Below are 14861 nucleotides of genomic sequence, written 5' to 3' on the forward strand. Positions count from 1 at the left end.
AATAGATCTTTTCTGAATAGCTTTATTCACATCGTTTCATAGCAGAAGGAGTTAGAGACTCCTAGCTAAGCATAGGTGTGCCTGATACAGAGAATAAAACGGAGCTGCTGGTTAAGCTACTTACTGGGGGCTTTTTGAGAGGTGCCTGCAGTGTGGGTGAACAGACTGCTTTTCTCAAAGCCTGCTGTCTTAGACCTAAAATGTTAAGCTGTGGCCATGCTCTTTGTAGCCAGTTCTAATTTTACGTTCCTTGCATCACAGCAGGAGAGGAGAGATTATGCAGATACTGCTCCCTTCTCTTACTCCTCCTTAAGCTCCCTCAGGCCGTAGTCTTCAAGAAGAGTCAAGGCTGAACGTAACAGGTGCTTTTTGGAGCTGGGCTGAACAAAAATCTCCTTTGGCTCCAGGTTGGCAGATTTAGGGAACAGAGGTTTCGAGCCCTTCTCGGATTTATAAATAATTTCTTCTCTAAGTTAAGATGCTATTGCTAGCAAAGGCTAGCTATTTCTAGATTTAGTTAATGGGTCCTTCAAACAGAAAGAAACTTCTTTTGTAAACCACTGTGCTATCATAGCATTTAACTAAGAAGTAGCTGTAGTTGTTCACAGCACCAGCACACTGCTTCGGTCTACACTTCTCCAAATTCTCATGCTGATTAAGTGTATACACTCCAGTCTCATTTTCTCTGGCACCCAGAAAAAGGGATCAAGCAATAAGGGAGCGAGTAATAACTCATTCAAAATTATTTCCTTTTATTCCAAATCCTGCCATCTTGATGCCTCTTAGGCTAAAGTTCAGAGGGTGAAAGCTTTCTGCATTTTATGATTTGCACCGTGGAAAATACTACCCGTACTCAAGAAATCACAGAAGATATTGACTCGTTTTTGGCTTAAACTTATGAAAATAAATGGCAATTTTCATTAGGAATGCCTGTGCTCTTTGGAAAAGTTGTGACCAGCATAAAAATTAATCTATTTTTAAAAAATTATTTCATTTGATTCACTGCTTTTAGTGTTAGATTCTAAAACCAACTTGCGTTTTCATGATTTTCCCTTGAGTGCTTAGGTTAATTTGTTTTGATTCATGCCTGTAAGCACTGCTTATGAGGACAGTGCTTGTCAATTACTTATTGTAGTTTTGTTGAACATTTGCTAATACTTTCGCTATCTGGTTAGTGAGTGTGGCTGCAGATTAAAGATCTCTCTGTGAGCTTAGTTAAATCACAAAATATTGCCTCCTTATTAAATTAGAAGATTAATGGTTATCAAAGAGCATGCAAGTGTACTAAGTTCATGCAGCAGGACTGACTCACCTTTCATTTCTGTGGCAGCTTTGTACATTCTTCGAGAGTAATTATTTTTGACTCAGTAGGCCTAGGAGGCCAGACGATTTGGAGGTGGAAGGGGAAAGCGAATGTCAGGATTTCAAAGTAGGCTATGCAGTTAGAGCAAGAGGTTTTCCTGCTACAGTGGGGGGATTCAAGGATTATGGAGAACGGGGTGTTTTCCTGTGGTTTATGAGCATGGCCTGCCAATGTTGCAGTGGGAAGGCGTCCGGTGGGTTCAGGCTTGCTGTCAGGCAGCTACCAGGGCTGCCAGGAGCAATGGAGCAAGGAAACCCCGCATGTGATGGGACTGGGCTTACCTTCAATGCGTGGTCTGCCCAGCGTGGTCTGGCCAGCCTTTGGGAAAGAAAATGAAGTTAGTTTACAGCATCGTGGGGACAAGCCTGGCGAGGAGATACCCCTTGAGTTTTCCCTGTGTTGACCCCATCTCAAGTGTGCCAGTTCTGCTCCATCTCAAAGTGGCAGTTCAAGGTTGTAAGTAGGAGCAGGAGGGAAAGGGGTACTGGAAGGAGGAGGGAGCCTGCAGCTTTCAACATCACATCCTCCCAGAGGGTCCGGGGAGGCTCAGAGGGGCTCCAGTGATCTTGAGCTTGGACAGTATGAGTGAACAGGATGGAAAGGACGAAACAGGAAGCAACCTTCAGAAGATCCCTGTGCCACAGATGCAAGACAGACAACTCCCAATGTAATCACCCTCCCACCCCGAATTTAGTCATCAAAGTAGTGCAAAAAGTAAAGGGTTTCAGAGGATTTGGAAGGCGAGCAGGAGGAAGACTATATGCATGCCTCACACACAAGTGCAACATCAGCACAAGGCCCTGCTGAGCAATAGTTAAAACTCTAGAATGAACTGGGCTTGTTCCAGGGGCAATTGCACAATAAACAGTAAGTCTATCATATACAGAACATGTGGAAGAGGGGTAGGCTGCCAAACCAACCCTAGCATGTTCAAATGATACCTGAACTAGCTTTACTCTTCCTGTTATCAACCCTTTCTGATTAATGAGTAGCAAACGGTATATAATGGATTCTCAGAATTCTTAACGTGACATGAAAGAAAATAAAATGAGCTATTATTTTCAGCAACAGCCTAATGGTGTATTATTGAAAACAAAAGACAAGCTGTTTTAAGTAGCCCTGCTTATTCTTAGTGTTGTGGACTACTTGTAGAAGCAGGAAGGTCTCAAAAACTACAAAGGGCATTAGGGCATGACTTGGTTAAACGGCAAACTAGCGAACCAGAGTGCAAAGGAATTGCCGTACCTTCTGCCTTTTCCCAAAGCTGATGTTAACAGAGACCTTTACCCCAAAACCAGTCAGCAAAATTAGTCAGTAAAATGAGAACAACAGGGAGAGATCACCCACACTTGAGTGGCCTGGAGACCACTCAAGTTACAGCAAGCGTCCTGATGAGGAATGCAAATCTCGCTCCCTTCTGTACCAAGAGACGGTCAGGCAGACTATTAGTATACCAGCACTTCTGCCTGCCCAGCACCCTCCTACCGAAAAGAGGCAGGCAAAGACATGTTTAACAAAATCAGTTTTCTTTCCTTTCTCTCCCTGTGCTCAGGAAGATGTCCATCTTTGACACTATCTGCGGTAGGTCTTCATGCCCATAATCATTTCATGGACCTTCTTATTGAGGGCTCCTCCGTGGACACCCTTCTTGCCCATGAGGAAGATCAGGGCTCTGGGTGTCCTGCCGATACAGATGGATCTGCCGTCTCCGCCTTTGGTTCTGATATCCATCACATCGTCTTTTTCTACCAGTAGGTTGTCACGGATCACACTGCACTTTTTACCAGCTATGGTGATGCCGGTCTGTAGGAAACCGTTCCTGTCCTGGCCAGTGATTAAGCCCACTTCTTGAGGCGAGATGGCTGCGAGCAGCCCTCCTGGCTTGGATGCCCACACGCACTTGTTGTCAGAGTGGCCCACGATGGCTACGTCTTCGACGTTCCTGTCCTTCAGGATGCAGTTAATGTAGTTCTTCCAGTCCCCCATCCCGGCCGGGTGGCTCTAAAACACCCAACGCTGAACTTCTCGGTCTTCTGCCTGCTGGGACTCAGCTCTCGGCAAACCGGTCCTAGAAGCTTCAACGTGAGTGTGGGACCGAGGCTCCCAGCAAGCCGGGCCGGCGATCCAGGGGACTCCAGCAGACACGGCTCTGGCTGCGGCCGCCGAGGGGAGGTCAGCGCCCAGGAAGCAGCCGCGGCGAGGGCTGCCGGCCGTCGTCCAGGAGCTCCCCAGCCGCTGCAGCAGCGCATTGTGAGGTCGCGTTCCCCTCACAGCCCGACAGCAGGGCTTCGCCTTGGCGACGGGGGGGCTCGCCGGTCCGGCAGCAGGCAGCCGGCCGGGCATCGGCCAAAGCGCGGGGCCGGACCCGCCGCCCCGGCCTCAGGCGCGGGGGTTACCCGCCGCCAGGCCGGCTGCGTAGCTTGGTCCACCTCACAGCTCTCCTCACTTTTGCTCTTGGTTGACCCACTGTTTGGTTTACTGATCTCTCTCTACCCCGTTCGCTCCTTTCTTTCCGGAAGGTCGCTTTACAAAAACAACCTAAAGATTTAAAAACAAAACAAACAAAAAAACCAGAAAGGCATTTGCTGCCTGTGAGTTTGTGCAGGCTGGGAAGGGACAGCTGACGGCCTGCCCTCGCCCCCCCCCCGTGACCCCCCCGCCGCCGTCACCACACGCTTTCCCCTGCCCCGAAGGTCTCGGCGCTGGGCGGCCCCGCGTCCCGCCCCCGGCCCGGCCCCTGCAGGCGCCGCGCCGCCGCCGCCCGGCCCAGTCGCCATGAGCGAGGCCATGGGCGCGCTGAGCGGCGGCCTGGCGGCGGTGGCGGCCCGACCCGGCTGGCTGTGGGCGGCGGCGGCGGCGGCGGCGCTGGGCGCCCTGTTGGGGGCCTGGCGCTGGGGCGGCGGGCGGCGGCGGCGGCGGCGGCGGCTCGGGCGGCTGGAGCGGGCGGGGACGGTGTCGGGCCTCTTCGTGTACCCGGTGAAGTCGTGCCGCGGGGTGGCGGTGCCGCGGGCGGAGGTGACGCCGATGGGGCTGCGCAGCGGCGAGCTGCGGGACAGGTAGCGGCGGCGGCGGCGGCGGCGGCCTCAGAAACGCGGGGCTGGTAGCGGCGGCTCCGCCTGGCTCTCTGCTCCCCCCCCCCAACCCCGAGTCGGAAGACAAACGTGTATTAAATAAGGGCCAAAACCGGGAGGAAAATGGGATTTATTCGAAAGGCAAATACCCGCGAGGCAGGCGGTGTCGGCGGGCGCTGCGCGCACCTGCCGCGTAACCGCCGCCCGGCCCGGCCCGGCCCGACCGGCCCCGCCGCTCTCTCCCCTTCCTGCCGCCCGCAGGTTCTGGCTTGTGACCAAGGAGGATGGACACATGGTTACAGCTCGGCAGGAGCCGCGGCTCGTCCTGGTCTCCATCGGCTGCGAAAACGGCTGCTTGACCTTAAATGCCCCAGAAATGGAGAAGCTGTGTGTCCCTGTGCACGTCTCCAGGAAAAATCCGGTGCTGAACTGCAGGTACCGAAGTGGAGGGGTTGGTCGCCCCCCCCCCCCCCCCCCCCCCCAGTGCTTTACGAGCTTTACGAGCTCCGTTTTACAGGACTTTATGGTGTTTAGCGTTTTCTGCAGCAAAGATCGGAGGGTGAAACTCCCCGTTAGGTGTCATGCAAGAGGTCAGGATTGATTATAATAACGTAAGGTCTAGTTTCAGTCTGTCCGATTCTGCTGAAAGCAAACCTTAGGAAAAAGTAAGAGTGTTCAAAGATCATATACGATATACCTGCCAAATGAACTGTGATCGACCGTCTTCCTACAATGGCACGTCTGCTCAGTTGTGTGTACTTTCTGTTTTCTCATTTTGGCTTGGGTGAGCAGCTGCATGTGAAAATCTCGGTCGTGCATGCTGTGTTTCTTGGTCACCACGAATAAATGCAGCAACATTTTTGGATGCACACTGGCCGTGTGGTATTGGTGAGACATCAGGGCCTAGATTCCCACACCCCTGACTGTAGACACTTACCTGAGGTGCCCAAATTAGTAGCCTGGTTGCTTGAAGCTCCTCTGTGGTCTTCGGAGAGAGACGGGCATTTCCAGAGAGCAAGTCATTCCCTGTAGGCCCCTCGTTGTATCTTGAGGGGACTTGAGGTGAACAGGTTACAAACGTAGACATCTCGGATGTGTGCCTAGAATTACGTTGGATGAATTCAGGCGTAGTTATTTTATCGATGTATTGAAATCCCTGCTGAAACGTGGCCAAGGGGAAACACAAAACGTCTTTCCCTGTTAAAATGCCAGTTATACAAAAGACTATTCAGTAACTGTAAATGGTATTAGCCCATACAAGCATGCTGCTAAGCGTTTTTTTCCTTTGGATAGCAAAACAGGTTACTGTACCAGCTGCTATAATTAAAGCTAACAGAGTGCTTGCAGGGAACCGCATTCGTTAGCTTTTAGAACACGTCTGTTGCTGTGGAAACCACTGCTTACCATAGCTCAGGGTCTTTACTGACACAAGGCAGGTGCAAGCTCCAAAATGCTAGCATTTCTCATGGCGGAAGAGGACAATTTGTAAAAGTCTGTCTGGAATAGGTATACATTAGCCAATGATACGTACAGTTCCAAAGCATGCACTGTGTTTGATATGTTATTTTTCTAAAGTTCACTGTGCAATTAGAAAAAGATTTAAATAGACTAAATGCATTTCAGTAATGAAAAATTATGTTAGGCTTTTGAATTTATGGGTCTCAGTGCTTTGCTTTTCTCCTGGTTGTTCTTCCTTTGCCGTAATAAACTATTGCCCGCTCTGGCCTTAAAACTGCTAGATGTAGGAAATGCAAATAAGCAAAGTTAGGTATGTGTAAATGAACTTTGAAAGTTGCCAAGTTGTCTGGTATGTACATGCTGTCATAGGATGTAGAATTAGTAATGCCCATAGTTAAAAGTTGCCTCGTACTTTCCAGGTTGAGACCTGAGTTTTGTGTGACTGCTGATTTACAGGTGTGGCGCTAAGAATTTCGCATGGCCCTGGGAGCTCTCTGTGGGGCCTGGTGCACAGCTTTCCCAGCTGAGCGGGACACATAGCCTTTTATAGTGACTGGGGTGCACAAGCACACAACTAAACCCATGGTGTACCTGAAACGCCCGTGTGTGCGTGAAGCAAGTAGTGAAGTAAATGAATCTTTCTGGCAGCAGTAGCCCGCTACTAGCCGTGATTCCCGGGAGCCCCTTGGCCTGTCCAGTACGTGAGGAGGACGAGCCTGTGACATGCTCGGAGGGAGGGGAGCAGGCCACCGGGTAGAGATTGCTGCCAGCACCCCAGTAATTCATTCATCTCTGCCTCATATGAGTAGAAGAGAGCCTCTAGGAGCTGGGCACAGGCTAGATGAACTGCTTGGACGTTTATATGCTTTAAGCTGTGCAGTGTATGATTACAGAGGTAGAGGAAACTGCAGGGCAGTTTTGGGTGAAAATCGGTGCTTTGAAGACAGTAATAAAACTGTTAATCGCTGCTGTTAAGGTTTATTGGAAAGCGAGTGGAGGTTTATTTTTCCTGCCAGAAAATTGTTACTTGCATAAACTTGTTTATTTTCTGCTGCCGGAGGCTTTTTATGCCCCATGGACTTTGCTTCCATTATAAATCTTTAACCTCTTTTAGTATATAGGATAGCTCAATCTCTATGTTTTGGCTTTGCTTACTGAGTTAGGTACTTATCACTAGATCTGACTAGGGTTTTAGGGGAAGTTGACACATGTCCTTCTTTATTGTTGTTGTTTTTAAGTTAGGTTTGTCTGGTGAAAAAACCTTTCAGATTTTGGAAAACAGCTGTTTTTTGGAGGAAATCTCTTGTTGAGACCATTGGTCAGATGATTCAGGTTTGCATTGCGCTTTCTGCTCAGTCTTGAGAGCTGAGAAACTGATTCTCAAGTGGTTTAGACCCAATGTGTGATTTCTGAGGAAGGTGTTAATATCAGATTTTAATGGAAACTGTTTTGTGGCCCCAGCAATAACATATTTACTGCTGTTTCGTCGTAAGACTATTTATGGCGCATGCAAATCTATTAGTTAATGTCAGAATGTTAGTGGAAACAGTCTTTGGGCAGCAGAGTTTCAGTCAGCTCCAGCTAAATTTTGGCAGCACTAAAACTTGAGGGAAAGCTTCCTTAATGCTGAGGGATAACATTTAGAAATTTTAATTACAGTAACTATGTCCATTTTAGCTATCATTCATTTTCTGAAATAAGTTACATTTCAATCACTTTCTGGATAAAGGTCTTTTGGTGTTACAGTCACATACAAGGGCAAGAATAGGACCTTTATTTTGCTTGAAAGTGAGGCAAACTGATGTGGTTCATTACAGGACCACTGACGTGGCAGTTAGCTCAGTGCACCTAAGCCTATTTCAGGGTTCATTCTTTCACCCTGAGGCTGGTTGATGTTGTTTGGCCAAGTCCATACCACTCATCTTCCAAAACAAGATGGCCACAAGGAAATTGCATGCTAGGAATGATTCTTATGCTAGAGACCAGCTTCCACTTTGTTATAGTTAGGCAGTTTGTTTAGAGGATCTTACTGCTAGTTTTAAAACAAGCGGTTTGCCTTTGAATAATAAACATGCTTGGGCCTTCAGCTTTCCAACTAACTTGCTGCTATGCCTTGTGATCCTTCAGGGTGTTTGGAATCGATATCCAAGGCAGGGACTGTGGTGATGAAGTGGCTAAATGGATTACCACTTTCCTGAATACAGAACCGTATCGACTAGTGCACTTTGAGCCTTCCATGGTGCCAAGAAAGTCAAAGGATGTAATAAACCTTTTCCGAGCTACGGATGAGGTAAATGAATGTTCTTCCCGGCAGTACGTTTTTGTATCCTTTTTTCCCCCACCCCTGCCCAAACCTGCCTGTTCCGTCCTCAGTAATGTGCTTGATTTAGCAAGGTTTGTAGTCATGTACTTGAGGAGAATGTTCATGCGCTTTATCTTTGGTGGGACAACTTGCTGCCTGAACTTTGCTTTAAGTCTGCTCTAAGCTATTGATCATCCACAGCTAAAGAGTATTATGCTGACATTTTAAGAGGAGTTGTTATATTGAAGAATTATATGGAATCCCTTTTTGCCTCAGTGAATAGAAGAAAGCTATCTTTTTAAAGATATTTTGCTGGTATAATCCGTGTTGTGCAGAAAACCTTCATTCTCTCTCCCTTGTTAGGTCTAGCAGTATTGTGGTATGAGTCGTCTTACCTCATATTTTGTATAAAGGGATGGTGCTAAACTCAGTTCTCTGTAGTCACAGGCCTAGGAATTACCATCCAAAGAGACTGCAGAGTTTTCATCTCTTTCCTCCTGTGAGGAGAAGCTGGAAGACAGGGTATTAGATACAGATTTGCAGTCAGAGAAAGGAGATGTTGTGCTCAGTCAGTTCGTTTCCTAGATGTCCTCGTATCACTGGAGCCACTGATGCTCCTCTCTTTGTCTGAATAAAACTCCCATGTAGAGATGGTTTGAACTGAGCCTGATGAGTGTAAGCTTTTTAAGCAAATGCAAGTTGCAACTACCTTACCCTACTGTTGTGATGTTATTTTTTATAGAACAGTAGTGGTTTGCTTGTTGCACGAACGAAAGGAAGTGTATGCAATTCTGGACCTTTATACATGAGCATTTATCATGTAAGGGTGCTGAGACCAGTGGAGAAGACAACAGGTTTCAGGAAATGAGGTGGCCGATTGGGAGGGATCATGTTCAGGAGTCCTAGCATGAACAGAGGGCAACTGTTTTTGTAGCTATTTCAACACTCATTTTCTTGTGGTTGGAGGAGAAAAAGGCATAGTTAAGATAGAGTATGCATGAGGGGAAAAGGATAATATAGGAGAAAAAACAGGAGGGGGGCTTTCAGTGTATACTAACTTTTATGCCAAAATTCTTACCACAATTTCCTGCTTTTTCAGTGTAACTGACATAGGTAGGATTTTTCTTTTAATCCTGTTCATTGGCCTTATTTGCCCAAATGGCAACCATTTTTGCCTCTAAACAAACTTAGAGCAATGAATGGACAGTTGCAATTTAATATGGTTCTTCTGTATGTAGAACTCTCTCTCTGTGATGAGATAGATTCAGTGATAAGATGATTCAGTATACTGTGGTAAGATAGGTTCGGTACATAGAAAAATCCAATTAGTTGATTAGAGTCAACCAGGTAAGTTCAGCAAGTCCATAAACTTCTTAGTGTCTTTCATAACTTTCCATAACGTGTTTTACTGACGTACTTTGCTCTATCTGTAACACCTAGAGTTAATGTCTGGAACATGCGTCCTATATAGTGTGTGTTTATTGTATTGTTTAATTTTACAGGCTGAGCAAATAAAACTTAGAGTGGTTATTGAAATAGGAAAGGGCATGTAATTTCATTTCTTAACATATTTCCAGTGAATTAAAACCTAACTGTAGCAGCATAAGACCGCCAGGCTACTACATGGCCATTGGTTCCAACGTACCGATTTTTTTGCCATTCAACATTTCTGCAAACTCTGCTTCCATGGTCTTGCAGCAGCCAAAGGATTTTTTTGTGTTTATTTACCTAGGTTGCCTACCCTGACTGTAGCCCACTCTTGATCCTCACAGAAGCTTCAGTGGAAGATCTAAACACCAGAATGGAGAAGAAAATTAAGATGGAGAATTTCAGGCCAAATATTCTTGTTACAGGTTGCGGTGCTTATGCAGAGGTAAAATAACTCTTAAATGTCTTTTTGGAGGCTTGGATATGGTTTTTGTAACTCCGTTTCCTTGGGGGATGGTATCTACAAGGATGAGGAAAGCTGCTGCTCTGTGATTCACAGCTGACCTCCAGACAGATGCGGCTTCATCTCACTTGAATGTACGTGAAACACTGAGGGAGGTGACAAGTCTGTGAATACTTACTTAGCTTAGTGAAGGACAGAGTAAGTATATTTAAGTGACAGGTACAACTGAATGCTTATCTTTAAGTGTAAAGTAAGAAAAGTTATGCTTACTATAATGCATCAAATTAATGATACAGATGAACAATTTATAAATTGTCAGTGTGATGTTTTGTAATGGCTGTCACGAGTAAAAACTCACCCTTGTAATACTGCAGTACCATAACTGCGTCTCTGACAATATCCTGGTAGTGCAAAAAGCACTATATCTATGAAGGTAACTGGTGGTGCTGATGGCTTCTGGGTGTTTTGATGCCATGTGTCCGTTCTGACAAAGAATTAGCTCTGCAGTTAATGTGATTACTGGTGTGTCCTGAATTGGCTGAATATAATGACAATAGGTTTTTTATTAAAATAATCCCCTACTGTAATTGCACTTTCCTTGAAAGATGCGCGAAAGGTGATTGTCCAGAATGATACTGCTTCTTCTGAGAATGACTGTGCTTAGGACCAGCTCCTGGAAAAATGGTTACATGTGGATATGTCTAATCTGTGCATAATGTTTTCCTTCCCTCAGGACTCCTGGGAGGATATTCTTATTGGTGATGTGGAGATGAAAGGGACAGTGGCTTGTGCCAGGTAAACATTTGGGTTTCCTATTAAATACATACACACACGTATGTACGTACGTGTGTGTATATACATACACACACACATATATCTATGTATGTATACATACCACTGTTATTGACTTGGAACTGTCTGTCATTGCAGGTGTATTTTAACAACTGTTAACCCAGACACTGGGGTCCTAGATCGGAAGGAGCCGCTGGAAACGTTGAAAAGGTTGTAAAAATACCAGTGCTTCTCAAGGCTTGGGGGTGGGTGTAGGCTAGATCCCAACAGACATTAGGCAGGAGTTACATGAGTGAAGTGTGTGTTGGACACGAAAATGCAGTATAAAGCTCTGTCTCTGTGTATATAGGCTTCAGTTCTACTTTTTGCATTTCCATATGGTAAGAACACTCAGGAAGTTCTCTCTTCTTTGCAAACTTTACCGTCTCTTACCATCTCTGCCTGTGTGAATGCCTGCGGAAATAGATATCTAAGGTATATAAGGGTCTGCATTTGCACCTTTGGCATGTCTTTTTATGATAGTTTTTGTGTGTGTGTGTGAATACACAGATGTGTGAATACACTCAGTTTTCTCTCTGTTTGAACTGCTTAGTTCTCTTAATTATTATATTTATTTAGTTAATTTTAATCTACTAACTTGACCAAAACAGGGCATTGCTGTTCATGCGCCCTCTCTCTGTCATCACTGATACCTTGATATTTAGAATTTGCTACCACCGATTCTTAAGAAGTGTTCTCTCTCTGCAGTTATCGCTTATGTGATCCGTCTGAGCGACATATATACAAATCCAGCCCTCTCTTTGGAAAGTATTTTGCCGTTGACAAAACTGGAACAATTCAAGTTGGAGACCCTGTGTACAAGATAGTCGAGTAAAGGAAGATAGATTTTGATCAGAAGATGCCTTTTCTCATATTGTTTTCCCATGAGCACAGCCACTGACATAACTTTTTCTTACTCCTTGCAATATTTTTTGTGTTGTGTTCTTTTGAAAGGCACAGGGGGTCTTTGATGAGCCTGTGAAGTACCTAAGTGATTCAGGTCATGTCATCTGCTAGCATGCCTATAGAAACCAAATCTTTAGTGTTTTTCACAGGCTGTGAAAGAAGAAACTTCAATCCAAAGGCAGAATTTACAGCACTACTGAGAGTGCCACACTTCCTAATTTTTTGTGCCAGGCTCCATATTGGAATCCGAAATTGTATGCAAGGGCTTTGCATCATGTATTAGATATATTCAGTGCCTCTAAAGAACCACAAAAATAGTCACGCTGAGCCTAAGGTAAACTTACTGACTTTGGAGCTGCATTACTAGTACCCAGGGAGTGCTGAAGGCAAGGCTTTGTCTTAAATTCCGCCCTTCTTCGGTCTTAAGCAGCTTACTCTATTTCTGAATGTATTTTCCTTCAGTGTTTCTTAACCTGCAGTCATTCTCTGAAGACTGTGCGCTGTCTTTCAAGATTGGAGCAGTGTCAGAAGGAGAAGGGTTGGGAGCTGACTAAATGCTACTCTATTCTACAGGTGTGAATACTGACTAACTACGTAGGTTAATTTATGTCCTCTGTTTGAAAGAGCGTGAATCATCATTTCTGTCTCCCCTGAAACATACCCTAACAGCTAGGCTATAGGCTATTTCGAAGTGATGCACTTGCTACCATATCAGTAGAAATTGCTTCAATTTAACTAAAAGAATTAGATGTTATTTAGACCAGAGACTTTACATACATTGGAGAGAAAAAAGCTATCGGGAATGATCTTATCCCGAGACTCCCCTTGTCCAAACTGATGTCCTAGCCACTGTTGTAGAGTGCTGTGTTCGTGCTTAGCTCCTCTTTGGCTCAGTGAATCTCTTTCTATAGAAAGTTGGGCTGCTTCAGCAAGAGGGTGTTTTTTACCAGAGACACCTGCCTGTACAGAGAGGTAAAGTTTTATGCATCCAGGGAAATCCAAAATTTAGACTTCTGGTGCCAAATAGCAGCTAAGCAGGGGTTTAAGAAGTTGCAATTTTAGCCTGAACATTTTAACACCCTTACCCTGTACACGCTCAGTTTTCTGTTTTTTGTTTTATCCTAACGGAAATGTCAGCCGCTTACATGAAACTGATCATCATGTTTTCTGCTGTATGTTATACTGCATAGAACAAGTGTGTGTGGGGGGGGGGTTGATGCAGGGGGGGAGAAACAACTTGGATGATGGCAATGCTATCTTTTCTTCAACTTTAGCATAATTTTAAAAAACTGTACTCAAAGACAAACGTGAGTCATCTTTCAAGCACTTGGCCACCTGTAGCGTTGTTATGGACTAGTATGTCTGGGAAGAGTGTTGAATTAGCCAAAGGGAGATTCTGAGTAAGTACGAAGAAGGACGAATCATGGCCCAGTTTGGAGTTTTGCTGCATGTCCGCAGCTGACGCTGGTAGAGTGAAGAGCCATCCTGCCTTTGAGCACATTCAAATGGATGTACGTGGCAACCATGGAGCAGGCATATGGGGAAAGTATTATTTGTTACTTGGCAGTTGCTCCAAATAATAGTATTTTGTTAGTAGAGTGCTCTGTAAGTGTTGAGTTCTCCTGTGACAGACAAGTCCCCAGCTAGGATGGTATATTGCATGCTTTTCCGTTGTTATTCCCAGTGCAGTGACTAGTGGGAAGAAGTGAGAGAAAAAGTATCTTCTTAAAATGAAAATAGTCATGAGATTCACTTAAAAAAGTATATGTTGAAAATCCTTAAAAATATTAGAAGCTGAAACATTGTGGAATTCCTAACATTATTAAGCAGAGACAGCCTGCTGGCCTTCCAGAGCAGTTAGTTAGGTATGTGTCTCTTAAGTGAAAAAAAATGGAAGGAAAGAGAGCTGAATTCTTGCCCCTAGCAAAGCATAATTCTCCACTGTTGTCTTAGCACCACGTTAGGAGTTTCGTAACACAAATTCTGTGCAGTATAGTCATGTTGCGCTTTGCTATCATTGACTGGAATAATCTGGGAATGCAGCTATTTGTCCAATGGGAAATTTTGCATCTGTGTTCTTGTTATTGAAAGAAAATTACATAGATTTAAACTCTGATTTACCCCTACAAAACCTCCTTAGAAGAATGTGGCTAGAATCCTAAAATGAGTATGCTTCTGAGTGTAGTGAATTTGACAAATGACATTTAAGTCAATTTTGTGATAAAAGAGGGCCCTTTTGGGAGCTGCAGAGGGTAACTAATTAATATTACAATATTTTCATATTATCATAATATTTTCATAATATTTTCATATAATTGTTGAATGACTGTAACTGCAGGAATTACATTTGATTTCAGTGAAGCCTTTTAGGAAATTGACTGAAAATATTATCAATCTTATAACACTTTTTATGTATGTGTGCTTAAAGCTGTTAACTGCATTTTAACTCTGGAAAGAAAAATATTCTTCTATTGAAAAAAATAAACTTCTGTTGAATCAAAACTCTTGTAAGGTGTAAGATTTCTGGAGCTTCTTTTTACTTTGTTCTCCTTTGTGGCATTTAACTTCTGTTGCTGTTTACTGGACCTCATACATAATTAACTGATTTTTTTTTTTTTTTACTCTTACCTCTATGTTCAGGAGAATCCCTAGTAAACCAGAGGAAGTCATATGGCAAAGAGTAGAACCATCAGACATAAACAGTCTGCAGGCTCAATTTCACAACTTTTATGATCTAGATGATGAAAAAGATGTTTACAGACTAAACACTGTAAAACTGATGCATTTCTGACCTCATCTTTTCTCCATGGACGTACAAGAACAGGGAAAAATTACTTTGAAAGTGGGAACATTTCGTACACTCAGTCAACGCAAAGGAATGTTTCCTATTTCAGGCCTTAAAGTGTAAAGCTAAGAGTTGTTTTACAGCAGTTACTGGCCAACGTGATTCTTGAAGAAGACTGTGAAAGAAGGACAATCCTTACAGGCAGAAGTTTCCTGATTGCTTAGGGTATGAGGTGGAGATATCTTAACCAAGAC

The 14861-nt window shown here is 44.5% G+C and overlaps 2 protein-coding genes across 2 annotated transcripts; one reads left to right on the forward strand and one right to left on the reverse strand.

Annotated features, from left to right (window-relative positions):
- Positions 1-2935: 2935 nt before the first annotated feature.
- On the reverse strand, positions 2936-3349 carry PFN3 (profilin 3). Its single transcript, XM_068936517.1, has one exon. The coding sequence runs from the start codon at positions 3347-3349 to the stop codon at positions 2936-2938; it is 414 nt and encodes a 137-aa protein (XP_068792618.1).
- A 777-nt stretch (positions 3350-4126) lies between these two features.
- Positions 4127-14324, forward strand: MTARC2 (mitochondrial amidoxime reducing component 2). The gene is made up of 7 exons (XM_068939903.1): positions 4127-4419; positions 4696-4869; positions 8020-8182; positions 9927-10067; positions 10819-10880; positions 11016-11087; positions 11625-14324. Exons 1-7 carry the CDS (start codon positions 4139-4141, stop codon positions 11749-11751), a joined length of 1020 nt encoding a protein of 339 aa, XP_068796004.1. The 5' UTR covers positions 4127-4138; the 3' UTR covers positions 11752-14324.
- The last annotated feature ends 537 nt before the right edge of the window (positions 14325-14861 follow it).

This window comes from Struthio camelus, chromosome 3 (assembly GCF_040807025.1).
Source record: "Struthio camelus isolate bStrCam1 chromosome 3, bStrCam1.hap1, whole genome shotgun sequence".
Lineage (NCBI taxonomy): Eukaryota > Metazoa > Chordata > Aves > Struthioniformes > Struthionidae > Struthio > Struthio camelus.

Bases quoted from the DNA above. Each gene is read 5' to 3' on its own strand.
- PFN3 (XM_068936517.1), bottom strand. From the start codon at position 3,349: ATGGGGGACTGGAAGAACTACATTAACTGCATCCTGAAGGACAGGAAC.
- MTARC2 (XM_068939903.1), top strand. From the start codon at position 4,139: ATGAGCGAGGCCATGGGCGCGCTGAGCGGCGGCCTGGCGGCGGTGGCG. The intron at 4,870-8,019 runs GTACCGAAGTGG...GTGATCCTTCAG, and splicing joins AATCCGGTGCTGAACTGCAG to GGTGTTTGGAATCGATATCC. The intron at 10,881-11,015 runs GTAAACATTTGG...CTGTCATTGCAG, and splicing joins GGGACAGTGGCTTGTGCCAG to GTGTATTTTAACAACTGTTA.